At 34.7% G+C, this 22,423-nt stretch overlaps 2 protein-coding genes across 2 annotated transcripts in view; one reads left to right on the top strand and one right to left on the bottom strand.

Moving 5' to 3' along the window:
* Positions 1-651: 651 nt before the first annotated feature.
* On the bottom strand, positions 652-1,861 carry CAPZA3 (capping actin protein of muscle Z-line subunit alpha 3). Its single transcript, XM_062616748.1, is given in 1 exon segment — positions 652-1,861. A coding segment is annotated over 1 exon segment (894 nt). The 5' UTR covers positions 1,594-1,861; the 3' UTR covers positions 652-699.
* Positions 1,862-2,480: 619 nt separating this feature from the next.
* PLCZ1 (phospholipase C zeta 1) overlaps positions 2,481-22,423 on the top strand; it is a 53,341-nt gene continuing 33,398 nt past the window's right edge. The window contains exons 1-5 of the mRNA XM_062616747.1: positions 2,481-2,660; positions 6,256-6,490; positions 14,595-14,796; positions 16,422-16,566; positions 19,405-19,557. Coding sequence (XP_062472731.1) covers positions 2,496-2,660; positions 6,256-6,490; positions 14,595-14,796; positions 16,422-16,566; positions 19,405-19,557 — 900 coding nt within the window. The 5' untranslated portion in view covers positions 2,481-2,495. The remainder of the gene's footprint in view (positions 2,661-6,255; positions 6,491-14,594; positions 14,797-16,421; positions 16,567-19,404; positions 19,558-22,423) is intronic.

The following is a 22,423-nucleotide window of genomic DNA, read 5'->3' as shown; positions in this document are numbered from 1 at the left end:
ACTGTCATAGTTTGAAAATAAAACAAAATCACATACATTTTTTAGGCATTTGTAATAAACACTGGGAGACGGGAAGCAGCATTGCTTTGTTCCGTAATGCTGCAACACCCAGCGCACAGCCCTGGTCACTCCTGAAATATCTTTTGCACTGTAAAATCAGAAATTTATTCCTCCTGTGTACTGGTCTGCCTTTGTTCCTGCGACAATGTTAGGGATGTCTGTTGTGTATATGAAGTGGCATGCACAAGCAAAGCCTGAAGGCTGAGTTTCCTGCATTTCAGTATTCAGAAAAACTTAGAAATAGTGTCTCAATATCTTTGCCAACCTACCTTACCAATTTCCTTATACCCAATGATATGTATAATATGAAGTTACGTAAGTAAACATAATATTGGGTAAAATTACAAAGGAAACTGTGTCACCTGCAGTACTCTACTGACTTGGACATTTTGACCATTTCTAGTAACTCTAGAAGCAGTTGAAAAGTACATGAAGAAAATTTAAAAAATGCAAATTATTTTCAGAAACTACAGACCTGAAATATTTTCAAAGTGGTGATTGATGATGGTTTTTGCACTCTCCCCAGTAATCCCAAAATAAATCAACCAAACAGCTCTGTTTTGCCTTTTTTCTTTCTTTCTATTGTTGGGGTTTTTTTTGTTTGTTTTGTTTTTTAATTTCTTAATTTAGGCCACCATATCAAATATTGCTTTTCAGTAAGTTTGGAGGCACTTCTGTATTGGAGACATTAGTGTTCAGATGCTGATCATTCAATAGTTTACTCCAGTTGATAAAAGTGCGAGTAACAGGGAGTTTCCTTCGCAGATTTTTCCCCCATAAATCTTCTGAGAAAGCCTGAAGGTTTTCCAGAATGACAGTATGGAACCTGGTGTCCTCAGCTTTCAGGAATTTCACAAAATCTGTGGCAAACTGACTTTGGTCTATCATATGTAGAGTATCACTCACAGACTTGCTGACAGTTACATGGAGGTTGGGATCTTTGAAGTAGTGTATCTGGAAGTGAAAGATCCCTGTAACTTGAGTGGTAAATGGAGTCAGGGCAAAAGTCCAGTCTGACTTCCAAAGGCTGTTCCAGTGATTTGAAGGCTGGTATTGATGAGCCTCAATGCAAACCACAAGCATCTTCCTCTTCCCCAGGCTTTTTTTGAACACACAGCAGTTCGCTGCAGGAGAGTGGCAACTTATGTATGTCTTCAAGCCTTTGTGGAGGGTTTCTCTCCACAGTTCCCCCTCATCTAGCATCACCCCATGCAGCTGAGGTTTTCTGGTGACCCGACGCAGGTGGTCAAGCTCAAAAGAGAATTTGCCCTGAGGGTCAAAGAAGCTGTTTTCCCCCAGGTCATCGTAGTGGGTCAGAAGCACAGTGTGCCCATTTATTTTGATGTGAGTGAAGTTGATCTTGTTGTGACAGGCGCCTATGTGGGCAGCCTCCTGCCTCACCAGCTGCTCATCTTGTACCAGAGCAGAGAGATCTCGGACAACCTGGATGAATTCCCCAGGAGGAGACTGTCATAGTAGGTTGCAAATGAGAGACACCTTCTCTGGCTTGCACAGGTCCTGCCTCGTGCACATGATGGGGGCTACTGTGACCCAAAGGGCAGGGGACTGCAGATGAAGGGAGGGTACTTCATGATGGAGGGATAAGGTACAAAATGGTGGCAGGGGAAGGGAGGGTGTGTGCTGGGAAGGGGCCCGTGCTAGGGTTCCGCAGTCTGTGACCTCACAGCGTCACCAGGGCAGCGCTGGTGGGGTTCCAGTGCTGGGAGTTGTGCCAGTAGGGAACGGGGCTGCAGGAGTACGGAGGGGGCCTCGTCAGGAACTGGACTAAGCCAAGGTGATGTCCTGCCAAATACCACTGCAGTGAAGAGGACTGAGCAGGGAGTCCAGTGCCACCATGGAGGAGAACAGATATCCTCCTGATGTTGTACCTTCTATTCCTTTTGCTACTCTATCTCTTCCTCCTCCTCTCCCCTCCCTGCCCTGTGACAACTGCTGCTGTGTGACCTCCCCACATCCATGCCTGTGCACGGCCTATGACTGCATGCGGAGGGCCTGTGGCAGCCAGTGCGGCGTGGTCTGGCCTGGTCCAGCCAGTGCTGTTGAGGCTGGTTGGGTGGCACAGGGCTGGTCCTTGCTGATGCTTGCTGTTGGCACTCCTCTTCCCACCAATGACCAGAGCTGCTGAATCACTTCAGCCTCCCCGCATTTTCCTCCTCTCACTGCACCTCTTTCTTCAACCTGGCCACCCCTTGTTTTCCTTCACACCTTCCCTTTCCCTTTCTTTGAACCTTTTTGTTACCTTTGCCCTCAGAGTCTCTGGGCATGGAGCAAAAATGTGTTTGTGCCTCAGAGACTGCTACATTCTCAGAAATCAGAAGACAAGGATGTTCTAGAGTATGAAAATAGCAAAGTGCAAGCTTTTTTGGGTTAAAAAAAAAAAAATAAAACTTCTCCCCTTTCCCTACTAAAAGGCAATGGCACGAGCCAGAAGTTTCCTTAACCTGATCTCTCATACATGGTTTTTGAACATCATTCAGGATGATTTCATGGATGGGAAGATCAATTTAGGAAATACAATGCAGTTACTTAAAAAATTTGAATTGCCTTTTAATTATGCACATGTAAAACATGTTTTCAAGGTGAGGAATATGTAGGTGAGGCAATTAAGTATATGTAAAAGTCCAGTTATATTTTGCTGACTTATAAAAATTAGCATTTTGAGAAGTGAATTTCATGCTAGTAGGGTCTGCAAAACCAGCAAATAACTTGTCTTATCCAGGTCTTTTGCTTCTGTGTAAAACAGATAACTGAACAGTTACAATAGAATCATAGAATAGAGTCACAGACTCATTTAAGTTGGAAAAGAGCTTTAAGATTATCAAGTCCAGCCATTAACCTAGCACTGATAAGTGCACCACTAAATCATGTCCTTAAGTGCGGCATCTGCACATCTTTTAAATACTCCCAGGGCTGGAGCCTCAACCACTGCCCTGGGCAGCCTGTTCCAATGCTTGACAGCCCTTTTGGTGAAGAATTTTTTCCTAATATCCATCCTAAACCTCCCCTGGTGTAACTTTAGGTAATTTTGTCTTGTCCTGTCACTTGTTACTTGGCAGAAGGGCACCCAAGTAACGCCAGCTTTTCACCACACCACAATATTGTACTGTGATAGAAAATATATAGGCTTTGATTTCCAGCTTTTTTGTAACATAGCTTCACTTGAGAAAAATTAAAACATTCTGGTGTCATCCCATCCTTCTGTAATCAAGCTAACAAACCCAGACATGCCTGTCTGATGCTGGGCAGAGCCCATTAGAGTGACTTCCTAGAAATCCTTTTGCTGGGAGGACAAAACGGAACTGTCTGCACCTCTCAGGCTTCAGGTCAACATAGATCCAGCACACTTGTAATTCAGTTTTTCACTATACCTCTTCTTTGAACTATGTAAGTGGTATGCCAGAATGGATGGTGATTGCACTTAACACTTGGGAAATGATGTGGGTTTGAGATATGGCAACATTTAAAAGATTTCTGTGAAAGGTACATGATACATCTAGAAACTTGACTTACTAATAAGTTAATTTAGTGTAGGTAAGCAAAATACCACAAAATGAACGCAGTTCAGTGTGAGAAGATACTGCAAAATTAAGTGTCTTTGGTTTTCATGTTCTTTAGGTCCCCTCTAGTTCCCTCAGGTCCCCTCAAAAGAGATATGATTTTTCCTTTTAGCTCATTTTTTTTTAACAAATTAGCTGTTTGGCAAAGCTCTTTTCCTAAGGGACTGAATCCAAGTGGCTATACATATGTGATTTCTTTGAGAATTTTGTAACCAGCTGGCTGATTCTGTCCAGAGTTTATGAGGAAAATTAATTATGGCAAGTCTGAAACTTTTAGGTCGCATCATGCTATCAGGTAGGCAGAGGATAGGCATTAAAATTTCTTCACTCTGTCGTGTTTCTCTCTCATTGTTCTATGCCTTATAGAGCCAAGGTAAAACCGGCAGTGTGAACTCAGGCCTTGCTAAAGAGGCTGTCTGTGGCTTTTGAACTTGCACTTCATTGAAAGAATTTCCAGCCTTGAGAATCTCATGAGAACTTGAAAATATTTCTCAGTGTTTCTGGTATTTTCCACCTACTTTACTTTCTGACAAAAATTAGAGATAGATAGCTGATCAATTGTGGAGAGAGAAAAGAGTAATTATATGAGGAAGTGACCTGCATAGAACAAGTCTGATTTAATTATATTTAACACTATAATATACTCAACAGTCTGATTTAGTTATTTAGCAGTACTGCTAGGTATTCTTTGCTATTTGCGAGAGATTTGAGTATATTCAGTAGTTTTGGGTCTCAAATTGTTCATCAGTATAATAATATGTAAAAATCCAAAGCAGTCTGCAAGGTAATCTTAACTGGCATCATTGTCAGTAATTATGCACCAACAATTAATTGAATGATTATACATGACAATAATTTTTATAGAAAACATTTTTTAAAGAATATCTTGATTCTTTCTTGTCTAGTCTCATTGAATTTATTTCATTGTAATGCTTCAATGCTCCTTTGAGCATTATCAGAACTACGAACATTAAGATTTTAAAGGTATAATAGTAATCAAAACTTCATCAAGGGGAAGCCAGGACATTTCATGTTTATAGACACTTTTGGAGCAGCTATACTAACCACATTGGCTGTCATGTTATTAGATACTAAAATGTAGCCTCTTTGGTAGTCTCAGTTTAAAGAGCCAACAATTACAAATTTTTATGACTTTACAGTAAAAAAAAGTGTGGCAATGATTTTCCATTTTTTTATTTTTGTGAGTAGTTTTGTTGGTAAGTATCCAAAATGTCTCTTAATTTGGCAACTTTTAAGAATCATGCAAGCTAAAATGTTAGGAAGATCTATATTTTATATGTACAATTTTTCATATGCACATATGCACAAACTACAAATATTTCTTGTAGTTTTTTTTAAGAATAATTAAAATTTTTAAGCCTGAGAAACAGGTAAATGACACAAATGGTAAAAAAGTATTATACTACTCAAATGCTTTTGCCCTTTTGATTTTTCGAGTGGCTTTTATGCTGAAATACTGAAATTAATTAATGTGCTAACATTTTGTAAACTGAAAACAAGCTTACAGTCTAAAAATTCCGAAAGTGTGAATAATTAATCTGAGTTAAACATTCTGGCTTGTTAAGAATAGAACATGATGTCATAGGTTATTATAAAATATCTTGTCTTCAAACTTTAATTGTGTTGCTTATTTCATTGTGGTGGGTTGGCCCTGGGTAGATGCCAGGTGCCCAACAAAGCTGCTCTATCACTCCCCTCTTCAACTGGACAGGAGAGAGAAAGTATAATGAAAGGCTTATGGACTGAGATAAGGACAGGGAAAGATTATTCACCAACTGCCATCATGGACAAAACAAACTCAATTTGTAGAAATTAGTTTTATTTATTACTGATCAAATCAGAGTAGGATAAAGAGAAATAAAACCAAATCTTAAAACCAACTCCTGCCACCCTTCCCTTCTTCCAAAGCTTAACTTTCAACTTTAACTGCTCTTGTGGCCAGCTGGCATTGCCTCAGTTTCACATAAGGCAGGCTTCTAGCAGTTTCTCACAGAAACAACCCTTGTAGCAGCCCTCCTACTGAAACTTTGCCACACAAAACCAATAAATTGATTTATTGAATGAATTTGATCTCATGATAATTTGGTCATCCTTATTTTTTAGATTACTGTTTTCCATGTGTTTTTTGTAAATTTAACTGGCAGTATTTACAATGTGATTTAAATTGCTGTTGCAGAGGCAGTATATTAAATATATTTTCCACTCACTAATTTTCATACTCCAGGTTTATTTTACTGCATAGCACTTTAGAGGTTTTTTATAATGTGTTTTAATATTACGTATATGTTAGATAGAAATTTATTGTGATTACATAGGAGCTAATTATGTCATATGGTACATTTTAATTTGTATAAAATATTTTTAACAACAAAGTCAAATCGAAAAATTGCATATGGAAGTAGAAGAATATTATTTGATAATGCATAGCAGTCACTGTTGTCTGAGTTTTTTTCTATTATTCTTGCTCTTACGATCGCTTCTAATAGCGATTTGTGTGTATCTTTGCATCATTGCATATCTTTGTCTTCACTGTTTTGGTGTTTGTGTTGGTTGTGGTTTCTTTTTTTTTATTTTTTTATTTTTTTTTATTTCCCAGAAAACAATTGACAAACCGAAGGAGCATACGATTAACATAGAAGACTTCAGGGCAATTTATCGAACCATTGTACACAGACCTGAATTCCTTGAACTTTTCCATGCTTACGCTCCAAACAGCAAAACTCTATCTCATGGCCAGGTTGTTGAATTTCTTAAGAAAGAGCAATATGAAACTGAAGAGTGTGAAACAACTGCCTTAGAAATAATTTTAAAGTATGAACCCATTCAAGAAGGTATGCATAGTTTAAGTATTTGATTTCGAATTCTTATTTATTTTACTACTGTCAGTGACTGTGTTTATATTTTGAATACTTACTTGGCAATGCAAACTGAAAATTAAAGAAAATGAATGTAAGCAACTCTATTATAATTCTGTACATTATACAATACCTTTTGTAAGCACATGTAAAAATGCTGGTTTTCTTAAAATTCATGTCTTTGAACACTGCGAATGTAATAATACAAAAAACATTAATAAAGTACAATAAATTTACATGGCCTATAGCTTAGTGACAGCATATTACATACCAGATCCATCATTCTTATATCTGTTTGCAACACTGTGGTCCAAAATATACATGATGATTGCTTCAAACAAAACACTAAATCTTCAAACTGCAGTAAATCTTTTTAATGCCTATTGAAACATGAGAATGACAATTATTAGGAAAACAACCTGATTTTTTTTTTCGAGCTAAATTGTTCAAAAATAATTTTGCTTAATAATTTAGAGGAATATGAATATTGGATTAAAAAGATAAAAAAATAGATTGTATTTTGTTAGCAACTGGTCTGTTCAGCACAGGATCTTTGTCTTAGAGGAAAACAATCATAATTAAATCAGTAATAATGAATTAATTTTTTAAGTTTTCAGTATTAAAATCTGAAGACGACATCATTTTTGAAGACTAGAAAATGTCAGAATTTAATATAATTTAGTATAACTGTACTGACTACTGTGGTTCACAGTCGTAATGAAGTGAAAATAAGTGTAGTTAAACCCATTGCGTTTCAAAGCATATTTTGCAACCAAGATCATTCTAATCTTATTTCAGAGTCACATAAATTGTACAGCATTGTTGATAGTGGAGATTTTTGCCAGAAGTTTATCTCACAAATGGAAAAAAATGCATGCTACTAGAGTTTTTTATAGTACTTATATTTTGTACTATTGAAACCTACGATTTAATAGAATATTCTCCATGAATCATGCTTTTTGCACTTGGTATAATTGAGTGTCATAGGGTGGAAAAATTAAATATCTCAATAATCCAATATCAGAGATTTTACAGAGGAAAACAACTTCTAAGGATGTGTCTGCTGAGAAGACTGAAACTTTAGACAGTTACACTGTGGTTTGCCCTCAGCTGGATATGATTAATAATGACATGGTGGATTCTCATCATCTTCACTGGGCATGGAGTCTGAGTATTAATCTGTCCCATTATATATATATTGATGTTATTATCCATGGTATTGGGGTTAAAACTATAATTAATTAATAATGCTATCCCGAGCCAAAATGCCATTTCCATTTTCTCCTCTGATCAGTCTCTAAGAGTAGGTCTCTAGCCACAGACTTCTACTATCACAGAGTCATGGAACTGTTTAGGTGGAAAGGGACCACTGGGGAGCAGCTATTTTAGTTTTTTGTTCAAAGCAAGGTTAACAATGACTTTAAAATAGGTTTCTCAGGATATTTTTTTCAGTCAAAACTTGAAAACATCTGAGGACAGAGATCCATAGTCTCCTTTATGTACCCAGAAATGGCTTCCAAGAGTTCTTACACCAGGAACTAACTGGCAAACTTGCAGTTTCCTGAAATTAATGATAAAATCATAGAATGGTTTAGGTTGAAGGGACCATTAAAGGTCACTGAGTCCAACCCCCCTGCAATAATCAACCAGATAAGGTTGCTCATCTATCACCTCTCTGGGCAACCTGTTCCTCTGTTTCACCACATGCATTTCATACATTTACTGCTTTAAAAGCCTTTTCTTGTTATATAGTTATTTTTTTTTCTTTCTGTGTTTCAATTTCTTCGTTTTCATGGTGGTTTGCTTTCTCTGCTCTCTGTCCTTTATTTAACTTTTCCCCTTGTCCTTCTGTATATTCTGTTCCTCAGGTCACTCTTGGTCATTACACACCATTTTTACTTTAGTTTTCTCAGCTTACTTGTCTACTCATTTTACTGTCTTCTCTCACTGGAGTCATTTAGTGATAATGCACACACTCTTTCCCTGTCACCCAAAGACTTATATGTCCCCGTGTCTGACTTGCAGAAGCAGCACTGTGCAAGATCCTCGTAGGTGCCTAATCACCTTCTCTGAATCATAAGAACTCTGAGATGAGTGGAGTAATATGCATATTCTTCAGCTACAAAAGGCTGCCTCTAGTTATGGTGTAACATTTCTTCCGAGTTTCACTGAACATAACTCGAGGCAAAATTTTCAGCTAATCTAAGTAAAGGAAATCAGAGCTAACTGAATTTTACTGCAAGCTGTTACTTTGGCCAGTAAAACATGAAGCTCAGATGTTTAGCTTTGTCAGTTTCCTTTGGTTCTCTGTCTTTGATAATGGGTGGAAATGATTACTGATTAAGAAAAATAAAACCCAAGAAGGAGAAAGTCTTCCTTTTGGGATAATAGCCCTGGAAGATCTCTCTGAGCATTCACACTGTGGTTGAAAGGAGAAACTGGATTACTCTTTCAACAAGAAACAGAAGACATTCCATTTCATTAAGAGTCACTCACTAATAGCTACAGGACCTTCGATTCCTTATGCCATTGCTATCTGAGGTTGCCTTTCAAAATAGAACATATTTTACTGAATACATTCCACTCTTTCTGAGAACTAATGCTTACTAATTATACAGTAAGTGAATGGTTTATCTATTTGTATGGGAAAGTGAATAGCTATAAAGTAGTTAAACTATGAAGACTCTTTACTCAGTTAGAAAACACATTTGTAAACATCAGCTAAAATTTCTATGGTTTTCAGTTAAATGTCTGGTTTAAATTACAGATGCTGAGCCAAATTCTTGTTTGTTTCTTCATCTGTGATAAAATTGCTTATTTTGCAATTAGAAATAATCTTACTGAATGAAATAATAGTTACATTATTCATGCTCCTTCAAGTGAACTAATACTCCCACTCAAACATATTTATTGGAAAGTTCCAGTTATGACTGACATGGTAGTTGATTCATATGGTATTGAGGTACAACCATTTTGCATAACTGTTATTCTGAATTTGGTGTAGAATATTCTTCATCAGGATGATTCACTGGACTCATCTGCTATCCTTGTCCTGTGTATTGCAGAAAGGAAAAAGGGTAGACTGACACTTGATTACCTGGTTTGCTAGTAGTAACAAGTGTTATCTGTTAAACTTGATAGCACTAGTATGTCAATATTAAGATGAAAGCAATGACTAGATTTTATATACAACATTTATAAGTCCATCTATAACCTTTAGTGCATCCCTAACATTAGTGTACATATAGAGAAGATCCAAATGTCACTTTTGTTCTGCACAATCATTTGGTTATATCTCCATTTTACAATTCATTTTGCAGACAAAAAGTATTGCTCATTATTCAGTATTTGCGTGGATGCAACTAGAATCAGAGTGAAGATAAGAAGGTGTATCCCACTATTAATTACAACGTAATGCCATTCAAAGACTCTGATCCTGCCTATTTTCCTGCTAAACTTCACAAAACCAACTCAAAAATACAATCCTGTCTTGGAAAACTTGCTTACTTTGTGAATACAATATAAGCTTGGTGCATCTGTCAGATAAAGAATTTGAGTAATCACAGAATTATAGAATGGTTTGGTTTGGAAAAGACCGTAAAGATCATCTAGTTCCAACCCCCAATCCAGAATGTATTTATACAATTATATAATAATAATATAAAAATTAAAGACGCATTGTATATTTATATATATACATATATATACACATATATATACACACACATATGTATATGTGTATATGTATAAATATATAATATTATTAATATTGTTTATTTTAAAACCCATTTTCAGCTTATTCCGAGGATATAAATTCTTTTAAGCTTGTTTTTTGCCTGAGACAGAGAAAGACAGAGAGCATGCCTTTGCAGGAGAAAACTTTTGATACCATTGGCCACTATATACCAAATTTAACAGAGCATATTCTTTCTTCTACAGATTTCATAAAAGGTTGCATGAAATAAGAGAAAAGATTTAAACTGTATCCTTATTATAGCCAAGGCAATATTTCTGTCCTAACTGTTCACTTAAAGCATAAATGTTTTAGTCTCGTATTTAGTCAGATTTCATAGTATTAAATCCAATTTGTCAATGTTTCTGTCTTGATTATATTATTACCTGATACCTTTAACAATTATTGAAAGCTTCCTTCTTCCAATATAACAGAATAATACCCTTGTCTCTGACTGCAAGTATTTCTCAAGAGTTCACCCCTAAAATTCCCAGCAGATGTATTTGTACTCATTTCGATATTTCTGATGGCCAAGTAACATAAACATTTAATTACTAATTCAGCTATTAGGATATAAAGCATACACACATTTAATACCAGGGAAAACACTTTTCTCCTGTTTCCAGGCTCAACTTTAGATCGTTTTCCTCTCCTCCTCATTTCCTAGTCTTCACTTCAGGCCATACATCTCTCATTGTCTGAAACTGCAGTTTGTGCTTGGTTTCTTCAGTGAGGAATCAGGTGTTACAGGTTGCTGTGGTCAATGCATTTATAGATTTCTTTCTGCCACTTCACCTTTGTCACATTTTAGTTGTACGCAGTTCGAGGATAGCAACTACGTATACCTGGGAAAAAAGTTTATAAGCCAATGTAATATAAGGCTATGTAATAAGCTGTATAAAAATACAAATATTTTAGTATTTTTCACTAATATAAAAGACAAATAAAAAAAAGTAAATGGAGTTAGTGATCCAGCTTCTAATTACATAAAGAAATATACAGAACATGAAAAAGAAATTAATCAGAAATGAAACCCAGATACTATTGATGAAAGCCTTCTCTTCAAACAAATCGAATTTACAATTAACTTAATTCATTATAGATAAAACATATGGGATTAATGTATTCTGGTTTGAGCAACATATAAAAAAATTCAAAATATTTTTTAAAGACCCAGAAAGTAGAATATTAATCTTATTGCTACAGTCTAAAACAATATAACTTCTGCATGTGAATAAATCAAAAAGGTCAATATACTAAACAAGATGCAACTATCAAGAATCATCAGGGTAGCAATAAGTCATTTTGCAAATAAATTAAAAGAAAGACGAAGGAAATTCTTGATGCACTACCTAAGTACTATTGGGTGGCTAATATTATTAATGTGACCAGAGCAAGATCTCAGCCAAAAGTGGGGAAAATCCCTGGGTAGGACATGCTTAAATGGCTTAATCAGGTTAGTGAAGACAGGTTGACAAATGTGAGTTCTTAGAAAATTGATTGAAACAAGCTTGGCTAATACAGGTTACCTTTGAAAAGCTGTGGAGAATGGATACTGAATTGAAAGACTGGGAAAGATCAAATCTAATATCTATTTTAGAAAGGGACCATCCAAAAAAATAGACACCAGTCAATTACCGGGAAAAAAAAATGGGAAAATAATGGACGTGTAATCACCTTTAAGATGGTAAGGATGAGTAAGAGTTTGTCAGGTCTTACCATAAAGGAATAGTATCCAGTTTTCTTCTATGAGAGAGTAAGAGTGCTGGTGGATAGAAGAAAAAACATACTTTTTAACACTGTCTTGCATTCTAAAAAGCAGTTTGAGGAAACAGGCAAACTAACTGCAAGGTACATAAGGAACTCATTAGATAACTACTCTGAGAAGTTGTTAATCCATGAGTTAGAGTGAAAAATGAAAGGCTACATGAATTGACACTTTCACTGAGCATTCTTTTGGGATCCAGACTTCAATTATGTCATCAATAATCTGGATGATGGAACAGAAATTAATTTTATTTAGGTTTGACACCAAAACTTCAAGTATAATAGGGAACAAGATTAGAAATCAAAGTGATCTGGGCAATTGGATGATATAGAAAGGAAGGGTAGAGTTCAATAAGGAGAAGCACTGTGTTCCATTTAGGGCATCAAACATCGAGAAGGAAGTTCACCAGATTGAAAGAGTTGCAAAATAACAACTAAAATTATAAAAAATATAACCAAATATAGCCTGAATAGAAAGATGCACTGAATTGGATTTGTTTCTTCTGTAAAGCAGTGGAATGAGGGGAAGTGTAATAGCAGTCTTCATATATGCACAAGACTGTGGAAACAAAAGGAAATAGTACAAACCAGAATAAATATTTTGTACAGCAAAGAAGTTTCAGGGTAAATATTGTAGAAAACACTCTAACAATAGGTTTACTTAGGTATTGAAATGGGATTATGTAGATGACTGTGGATTCGTCATTAATCGATGTCTTTAAGAATAGCTTCTATAGACTTCTGGTAGGGAGACATTTGTATAGTTAAGGACAACAGTGTGTGTATGTATGTATGATGCCTGGAGGGCCTTCATCCTTATTTTCTATTCCCGTTTAGCCTTTTAAAACATTGCAAAGTTTCCTTGTTAAAAAATTGACATAATTTAGAAATACTTATTTGTGTTACTATCAGAGTGATTTTCATGAATTCAGATAGAAAACTTTCAGTCTGTACACATACTGAAGATTGATAATTGCAATTCTAACCTGTAATTTGTGATTCTTATATTTCTATTGAGGATTAACAGGTCAAGTAAATTTTTCGGATTTTGGCTTTGGGTTGCTTGGGGTTATTTGTCAAAAGTTTGCATACATTGATCTCTAAATTCTCATTAGCAGAAAGTAACCTTGGATTACTTACTGCTTAATTATCACTAGCCTACTGTGGTGACAATAATAAGGTTATTTTAGAGATGGAACTGGGCAAAATCCCTGACTAATTCAAACTAGGTTACGTTTGAAACAAAGCTGACTTCTGAAATTATATAATTTGCAAAATTACTACATTTGAAGCATGACATTGGAGCAGCAGTTGGCAGGATAATAGATCTGTTTGTCATTAAATCAGTTAAAAACAAAAAAAATGAGATGACTATCTCTGGTATGGCAGCAATTAGCATATTTTTTTATAGATGCAGGTCAAAGGAGGTGATCCTGCCCCTCTACTCTGCTCTCGTGAGACCTCACCTGGAGTATTGTGTGCAGTTCTGGTGTCCTCAACCTAAGAAGGACATGGAACTGTTGGAACAAGTCCAGAGGAGGGCCACGAGGATGATTAGGGGACTGGAGCACCTCCCGTCTGAAGACAGGCTGAGGAAGTCGGGGCTGTTCAGCCTGGAGAAGAGAAGGCTGCGTGGAGACCTCATAGCAGCCTTACAGTATCTGAAGGGGGCCTATAGGGATGCTGGGGAGGGACTCTTCATTAGAGACTATAGCGATAGGACAAGGGGTAATGGGTTAAAACTTAAACGGGGGAAGTTTAGATTGGGTATAAGGAAGCAGTTCTTTCCTGTTAGGGTGGTGAGGCACTGGAATGGGTTGCCCAGGGAGGTTGTGAATGTTCCATCCCTGGCGGTGTTCAAGGCCAGGTTGGACAGAGCCTTGGGTGCCATGGTTTAGTGTAAGGTGTCCCTGCCCATGGCAGGGGGGTTGGAACTGGATGATCTTAAGGTCCTTTCCAACCCTAACTATTCTATGATTCTATGATTCTAATAAGCTTGATTTGCAATTCATCTTTGTGGACAGTGTCTTATATTGTTCAGATGTTATTTTTATTTCAAATATTTCTAATTTGCATGTTATTTCAGCAGTATTTATTTGGAACTTTCCATCACTGAAGAAGACTTTTTGTGCTAGGAATTATGGTTTCTGCAAGATTGCTTTGACAGTCTCCAACTGACAGTTTGGAGAATAATTCCTACTCTTTCTACAGAGAGCAGAAGATTATCTTTATGCATTGACTGGCATGTTACTTTCCAAAACTAAGACCAAAATATTTTCCTTTATATTTAATTAGGACTACTGCAAGCTCTTCCTACTGGTGTCCAAAGAGGAATAAAAATGTCAGAGCATATTTATTTCCTGTCATAATTTTTAACCACAGCAATTCAATTACAGAATTGCACATATCTGATGTTTGTTATTTATATTGTTTGTTATGAGTTCTAAAATTGAAGGAAAGTGTTATGCTGTATACCCTCTAGCAATGTTCAGAATTGGCTATTAAAAGTTATGGAAAGTACACAGCTATAATCATCAGTTTAAATTCACCCCAGAAATTTTTGCTTTCTTTTTTGTTCAGTGAGAAAAAGAAGGCAGCTGTCATTTGAAGGATTTATAAGGTACATGGCTTCAGAAGAGTGTTCGGTATTTAAAAGCCATCACAGGACCGTCTACCAAGATATGAACTACCCATTATGTGACTACTTTATTTCATCTTCTCACAACACTTACTTGATATCTGACCAACTCATAGGACCCAGTCATGTATGGGGATATACCAGGTATTTAGATTTTAAAATACGTTTATTTTACTGTTTACTGTTTTAAAATATTTGAAGTGTTCTTTTTGTCAGTGAATATTAAGTCATACATAATCCTGCTTGGCAATAAGGAACAAAAAAATCACAGATACAAGTAGAATGGTATTTTATCACAGATACAAGAGAGTGGTATTTTATTTTGTGTGTACACTTTTCAATATAATTGCCAAACCACCTGCTCATAGTCTGGAAACAATCTTTTTTTTTTTTTCACTTGCATCTGAAAATATCAGCCTTATATCAAATGAAATCTATAGTCTGCTGCATGGAATATGATCAAGATTAAGTCAGTTTTTAAACTCAACGTACCATGCAAAAATAAATAACTCTGCAATAAATATATACAGGATATAAGGGCACAGTACAGGGGAGTATGTCAAGGATATCTGTGATCAGTATATGTTGCAATGTGTTCAGTTAAAAAAAAAATAAATAAATAAAACTGTGAGCAGTAAAGTAGCCAGGAGAGAAAAGAAACTTTGTCTTTGAAAGTTTAGCATATGACTCCAACAGGGGTAGGAAACCAGTATGCCTTATTACCAAGACACATTTAGAAGAAATGATTCAAAAAGGAGAAAATGGGTTATGTATTAAAGGCAGTTCAGAGGGGGACAGAGTATGATGAACTTGGAAGACAGGTATCCATCATTCCTATTACTTTGTCCTACTTCAGTTAAGTGAAAGCAGTCAGAACCACCATCTACCCAAACTTTTTTGTTTTGGTTGTTCTCTGGATATTCTCTCGTAGCTTGTAACCATGAGAAACACTAGAGAATTTGCTTCTAAGAGTATCTGAAATGATATGACATTGATATTATATTGCCAAAAGTAAATGCAAACAAGGTGTATTGCTCCCCCCCTTATCTACTGATTGTGCAAGAAAAATATAAAATGCTAAAAATAAGCTAGAATCATCTTTGAGATAGTTGTAGCATATAAAAGGCAGCATGTAAAAGACAGATTAGTAATTAGGTGAAATAGTCTACAAGAATGTTTAAATTAATAACAAGCTAAATGTTAGAAACCTAAGAACTTTAAGGGACGCCCTTGAAGTATTAAAAATTAAAATAGAGTAAATTTAAGTCGTTCAAGAACCTTTTAGCACTCACTCTTAGAAACAAGGTGGGGAGAACAACTTGATTATGTAAAAGTCAAGCACAACCTGATTCTGTAAGTAAGCATGGTGCTGTTAGTTTTATGTAATGATGCTCAAAGTTCAGACAAATAGCATTTAGTCGGCCAATTAAAACATTTCTTCTTCTAATTTAAACAACAATTTGCCATTATTCCAGATTTATTTTACTTGAATCTTTGGTCCTCTCTTTTTGTTGCTTATAAAGTTATTCAGATAATCCATCTTATTCCTTAATGTTCTAAATTTATCTAAGTTAAGATAAATAACAGAAAATCTAGCCTTGTCTCATATCTGTATAATCTTAATTCTATAGGATTATTTTTGTGATGAAAAAGCAGTTTTTTTTTTTGTAATTGTTCAGTGTGCTTGTAATCAGAAATACAGTGACTTATAAGACAAAGCATGGTATCTTTCTTTTGACTGTAAAATTATTTCTCTTGTTCTTTTGAAGTGCTCTCTTACAAGGATGTCGTTGCTTGGAAATTGACTGCTGGGATGGCCCAAACAATGAACCTGTTGTGTATCATGGTCACACTTTGACGAGCAAAATTTCATTTCATTCTGTAATTAAAATAATAGATAAGTATGCATTTGAGGTATGTATATATAAATAAATGTTGGATGAAAAGTGAGGATGGCTTTAGCAAAGTCCCATGACATGGCTGTTTTCAGATTCTCCAGGGTGAAAAAATATGGAACAGAGACAGTGTTTCTGGCAGTGGGCATTGTTGAAATAAATTATGGGGAAATTTTTCTATCTGTTTTTAATATATAAAAATATATATTTTATACATATTATATTTTACTTAATATACATTAATTTTATTTAAGGAAGAGTAAACATATTTTTCTGAAAATTATTATAAACCAAACTTGGTAGAAGGAATTCAGAAGATCTTATTGCATTTGTGAGGTGGAATTGTCTCCTGAGGTCATTTAAGGAAGGACCAAATATAAAGTGAACAATTACTTCAGAATCAGTCTGGTTTACTCCTTAATATCTTTCAATGGTTTTACTCCACTTATGTTGCTATCAGTCTGTCTTAGATTCTAGGCCTGAATTTATGAAATAGAGAAAAATGTTAGACTATAGCTGGGTTTGAGACTTAATCTGTTTTCCATTTCTTCTCTTTTTATTTTGAATTCAACCCTGATAAAGGTTACCATCTACTGCTGCCTTATTATCAGGTGACTCATTAGGGCAATGTCTCTTCTGCCTATGTGGCAAAGGATTGAAAGCTGGGCAGCTTTTGGTGCTATGTCAGTCTTTTGTATGGGTTTTTGGCAAAACTCCTGCTCAAATAAAGTCCCGAAATAATATTAAGATAACCCTTGTATTCTGATCAGCATTATATATGTGAATATATACACTTGTGGTCATACGTTTATATGGGTTTTTATTCATATATATTTATAGACTTCTCAGAGTTATGCGAAACTTTTTTATTTTTCTGTTCTTATTTCTATATAAAATGTAATTAGTCTCTGATTTTAAAAGATAATGAAACAATAATATGCTTTTATTTCACTCCTTCATAACCTGTTACATATAACTCTCCTGCTTTTTCTCTTTCACGGTATATTGTACATAACTATACTACAAACTTTAGCAGGCACAAGTTATAATAAGAAGATAAAATCACAATAGGTAATGTCTTTTATCAGCTGCATAACCAGCCTAACATGTTCTTCTATTAGTGGTCAATAGCAGATGTTCAGGGGAAAGCGTAAAAACAGGGTACATATAAAATGGTACTTCCGTTAGGAGCTGATAGTTTAAGTTCTTCCCAAGCAAAGGTTTTATTCAGAGTATTTGTTTTTAGTACCCACCAGTATTACTGGCAATTTATGGGAGTTACACAGTCTAAATGGACAAGTGTCATTTGATTTATTCCCTATTTTTTTCTCAATTTCTCATGTTTCACCTGTTTTTTTTGAGTACTCTGATGAATAAGGTGTAAAGAGTCCCAAAAAAAGTTTCCAGTATATAAAAATACACATAGTTTGTTCCTGTGAAGGCAATGATTTCTGAGCAAATTTTAAGGATATTGTCAACTTGAAGTGCAGTTAATTGAAACCTGCCATAAATTAAACGACATTAAGTCCTGTTTTACTTTTTCATTTGCAATGTTGGAATCTGATTTTTCCTTTTAAAAACAAAAAAATTGTCTCATAACAAAACTGTGTAAAAAAAAGAAGGAAATTCTGTACACAAAACAAACACTATCTCCACAAAGCAGAGAAAACTTTTAAATCAGTGTTCCTTACACTAAACTGGTGGCTACAATTTATATTTTGCTGAAAGCCAATTTTGCCGAAAGCCAATTTTGCCTTATCATTGTTTTTTCATTGTCCTTTACAATAGATGCCAGGCTCTAAAGGAACTATCACTAAAATATATCAGATGTAAATTTAAAGGTACACAATTATGTCAAAGCTTACAAGGTCTTCCTATAGGTACATAAAAATTGGAATAATATTGTTTTCTGTATTTCTTTTCCTTTATTTCCCCTTATTGAAATTATTTTTCAGAAAACTTAGTTTCTAAAAAACTCATCTACCTAATGTAATAATTCCCTGTTGGGATGTCTTAGTAAACAAAATTTCAGAGAAGTTGTGACATAATATTTAGATACAGAATAAGGAGAGGATATTAGGTCTGAAGATATGAAGTTTTCTTTAATTTTGAGAAACGCCAACATGTCCAACACTGATGCTTTTAGAATTCAGAATGTTTGAAGTCTCCTTTGAAATTAACCTAAATAATTTTTTATGCTTTAATATGTCTGGGAGTTTTACCTCATCGTACTTTCCTTGCAAATTCATTTGATAAGAACTGCTCTTTCAGACACGATAGCCAATGCATCATTCTTTAAAAGCTCTGTATATCAGCTGAGCCAATGACTCCATAAGAGTTTGTGTTTTTTCCCTTCAGATTATACTCTGACCTGTGCAATTGAATCAGCCTGATTTTTAGTTAATTGAACACTTATTTTCTCCCTACTTTCTTTACATCCAACATTGATCAGGACATTAAATGCCTCTGATAAATTATATTCTATAGATTATTGGACAAATAAACTTCAATATGTGTTTTCCAAAGATCAGCACAGATATTACCTGGTTTATCTAATGAAGTATTGTGTCATTGGTTTTTGTGTTATTTCATTTCTGTATGTGTTTAACCTTGTTTTAGTCACCTCTTAATTTCCTGAAGATGCACTTTTTCCCTTCTTCAATTGTGCTTTCTCTATTCTGTAAATATTGTGAGCTTTTTTATTGTTACTAACCTGAAACAAGTGATTTATATTCTGAAAGTTTTGAAAAGAAAGGAAAATACAGATTATCGAAAAGACTTTTTAAAGTTATTGTGGGGAAATCAAGTAGTCCTTTCTTATTTGTTTATAACAAAAGCCTTTAAATTATATTTCCAGGTGTCTGACTATCCACTTGTGCTGTCTTTGGAGAACCACTGCAGCCCTCAGCAACAGGAAGTAATGGCAGAGTATTTAAAAAGTGTTCTAGGTGAAAAACTTCTGACTTCAACATTTGGTGAAGCAAGGGTGACTCAACTACCATCTCCTGAGGTAATTACATTTTTCCCTCAGGAAAATGTACAGGGGGAAAAAAACACTGTGCTTTTATGTTTGTTTGTTTGTTTTAAATCTTCTGAATTGTTTTAAATCTTCTGAATTGTTTTAAATCTTCTTAAATCTTCTGAAATGGACTTTTTAAAACAGTTCATCTGGTGTCTGATATAGACTTCAAGTGGTAACAAAAAATAATTAGACTACACACACGCACACAAAAAGAAAATCACTTCATAAACTAAAAAGGAAAGGTAAAAAGTTAATCGTGTGTATCAATTATCAATGTATGGAAGTTTTTGTTTAAAGGAAAACAGGTTTTACTACAATGTTGAACCATTTTCTTTTAAAAGCTAACATACTAATATTTTTGCAAAGCTTTAGATCTTCTAGTTAATATCAAACCAACTTCTGGTGTTTTGGATGCATTAAAAGTTTAATTTTATTTTATATAGAAGAAAAATTAAGTAAAGTTGCGTGTTGAAGTTTATTTTGTGTGGCATCTGTAGTAATATGCCTTGCTTTCTTGAACCGTACTTACTAACATGGTATTAACTGCATATTAAAAACTGAGTAGCAACACTGAAATTACTCTGGTTTTATTTTAAGTAAATTATTACTTATTTATTAAGAATTAAGTTATAGTGTAGTTCATCTACGGTAGTCCTATATTGGAGACACGGTAGCCTAAACACAGAAAATGGCATCTGCCTTTAAAGAGAGTGGATTTATACACAGGGAATGACTTGCAAAGGACTGTAGAAGTAAGCACTACCGAATCTGAACTCTGAATCTGACAGCTATGCAAACACCTGAGTAATTTATTTTCAGAGATTTCAAGTTTTCAAGTTATTATGTTGTATTACAATGAACAGCTTCAGAGTTCCTGATGACCTGTAAAGTCAACATTTTGAGGTTAAACTGAGCCATCTCTCCTCTTCTCTCATCTTTCCTCTTCCTTTTCTCTGAAATGAGGCTTCCAGTGTGCTAGTTTTAAAAGAGGAGACAAAGTATCAATTTTTAAACAACATTATGCTTTGATCCAAAATTAAAAAATCTTCACCTTGAACATGTTAGTGTATCTGGCTTTCTGTGTGTTTATTTGTTGTTCCTTATCTTAAAAAATAAATCTTGAAATTTAAAAATGTTATTGAAATGGAAACCTGAATCTACATTTTTTTTTTATTAATAACAATTTTCAACAAAATTGAAACTATTTCATCAAGTTTGGTTACTTGCACTCCTTCTCAGTGTGTTTCTCCCTAAGGCAGTGTTTCTCACCTGGTGGATTGAGACACCTGGGATATGAAGTCAGAAAAGGCAATTAAATGGGTGTTGAAAATTTTATGGTAAACTCAAAGAAATAAGTTCTTATTGTTCCAGTCTTTGCACATAATTTTCTTTCAAGGCCAAAATTTTTTTTTTAATGTCTTGTAACACAAATGCATGCAGGCATATAAAATAGTTATTTAGGTTTGTCACTGTTATCAGTGATATATCAGATATATTTTATATCTTTTGTTTTTAAATAAGTAGCTGAAAAGGAACAATGCAAATGAAAACGTGGGGAGGAAGCACTGTCATAAGGAAGGACAACACACAGAGATGTATTTTTGTAAAGGATTTATTACAGAAAAAACACTTGAAGTGGTATGTCCAAAGGCTTGCTAAAGTATTACCATACTATTATACTTTCATAACAATGTTGTTGAAATATATTTAATACATCTTACTAAATTTCTCACTAAGCCAACAGTTTCTTTTCTTAGATTTTAGCATAATATTTTTTATATCAAGCTGTTCAATATCATTTTGCATCCTTGAAAACTGTTCTGTACATTAGAAAAAAAGTATAAACTGTATTAAACATGACGGTTTGTTTTAAAGCTTCTCAAAGCATAGCTGCATTCAGTCTGATAGAGGTCTAAGGATCATATGTCCTCCATATAAAAAAATCAGTGTACTATGTCTGAATCACAGACTCACTAAATCAGATACTTATAAATATTACTTTCTATGAAATATGTCTCTTACCATAAGTTTACTGTGATACATGGAATTCATACTTCATATTTCCATAGCTTATAGTTTTCATAGGTTTGCTCTGTACAAGTTTGTCTGCAAATGCATAGATGGATTCCATACTTACTCCTCCCTTAAATGTATGCTGTTCAGGTGAGATTCATTCCACAGGACTTTTAATCTTTCAAAGTTATGTGAGATGTGTTCCACATCTTTGTAAGATGTAAAAGTTACCTGAATACCACTGTCAGCTGATTCACAGAAGTTTGATTATAATAAATTGTTGCATTGAGAATGAACAACAATTAGGATCATGTCCATTTCTCTTAGCTGCTCTGATCAAGCATGTAAGAAAAACCATTAGGATTTTATTTTGCAATGGAAATATGTAGCTGTGACTGAATTTGCAAATATAGTGTTAATCTTGACTTTTGGATGGCATCCTTTCAAAGAACCACTTTTAGTCCATGCTCAAAATTATTTTATTGGCATCACATCCTTACAGTTTGGGACCTTGTGCACATTAAAGGGCTGGGTAAATTTATTATCCTTTGAGTGAGCCAGATGCTGAACTTAGTCTTAAGCCTGCTTTACTTTTAAGCAATGCAAATGTGATGTTACTGAACCATAAATGATGCATTTAAAATGTTGTTCACGAGAAGGATGCTAGGTTAGTGTAAAAACTGTAGTTGTAACCTACATAATTTTCTGTTCCACTTTTTTCAAGATGGAGCATTAGCAAGAATAGGGAAGAAACTATCACATCTGATATGATTCTATAATAACCCAACTGATAAAGCCATCCCAGGAAAAAAAAAAATATATCAGAAGTGTTAACACCAAT

The sequence above is a fragment of the Pezoporus occidentalis genome, unplaced genomic scaffold (assembly GCF_034315485.1).
Source record: "Pezoporus occidentalis ecotype Australia unplaced genomic scaffold, CSIRO_AGI_Poc_V1 ctg19, whole genome shotgun sequence".
Classification (NCBI taxonomy): Eukaryota; Metazoa; Chordata; class Aves; order Psittaciformes; family Psittacidae; genus Pezoporus; species Pezoporus occidentalis.
This window is presented reverse-complemented; position numbering and strand designations above follow the sequence as displayed.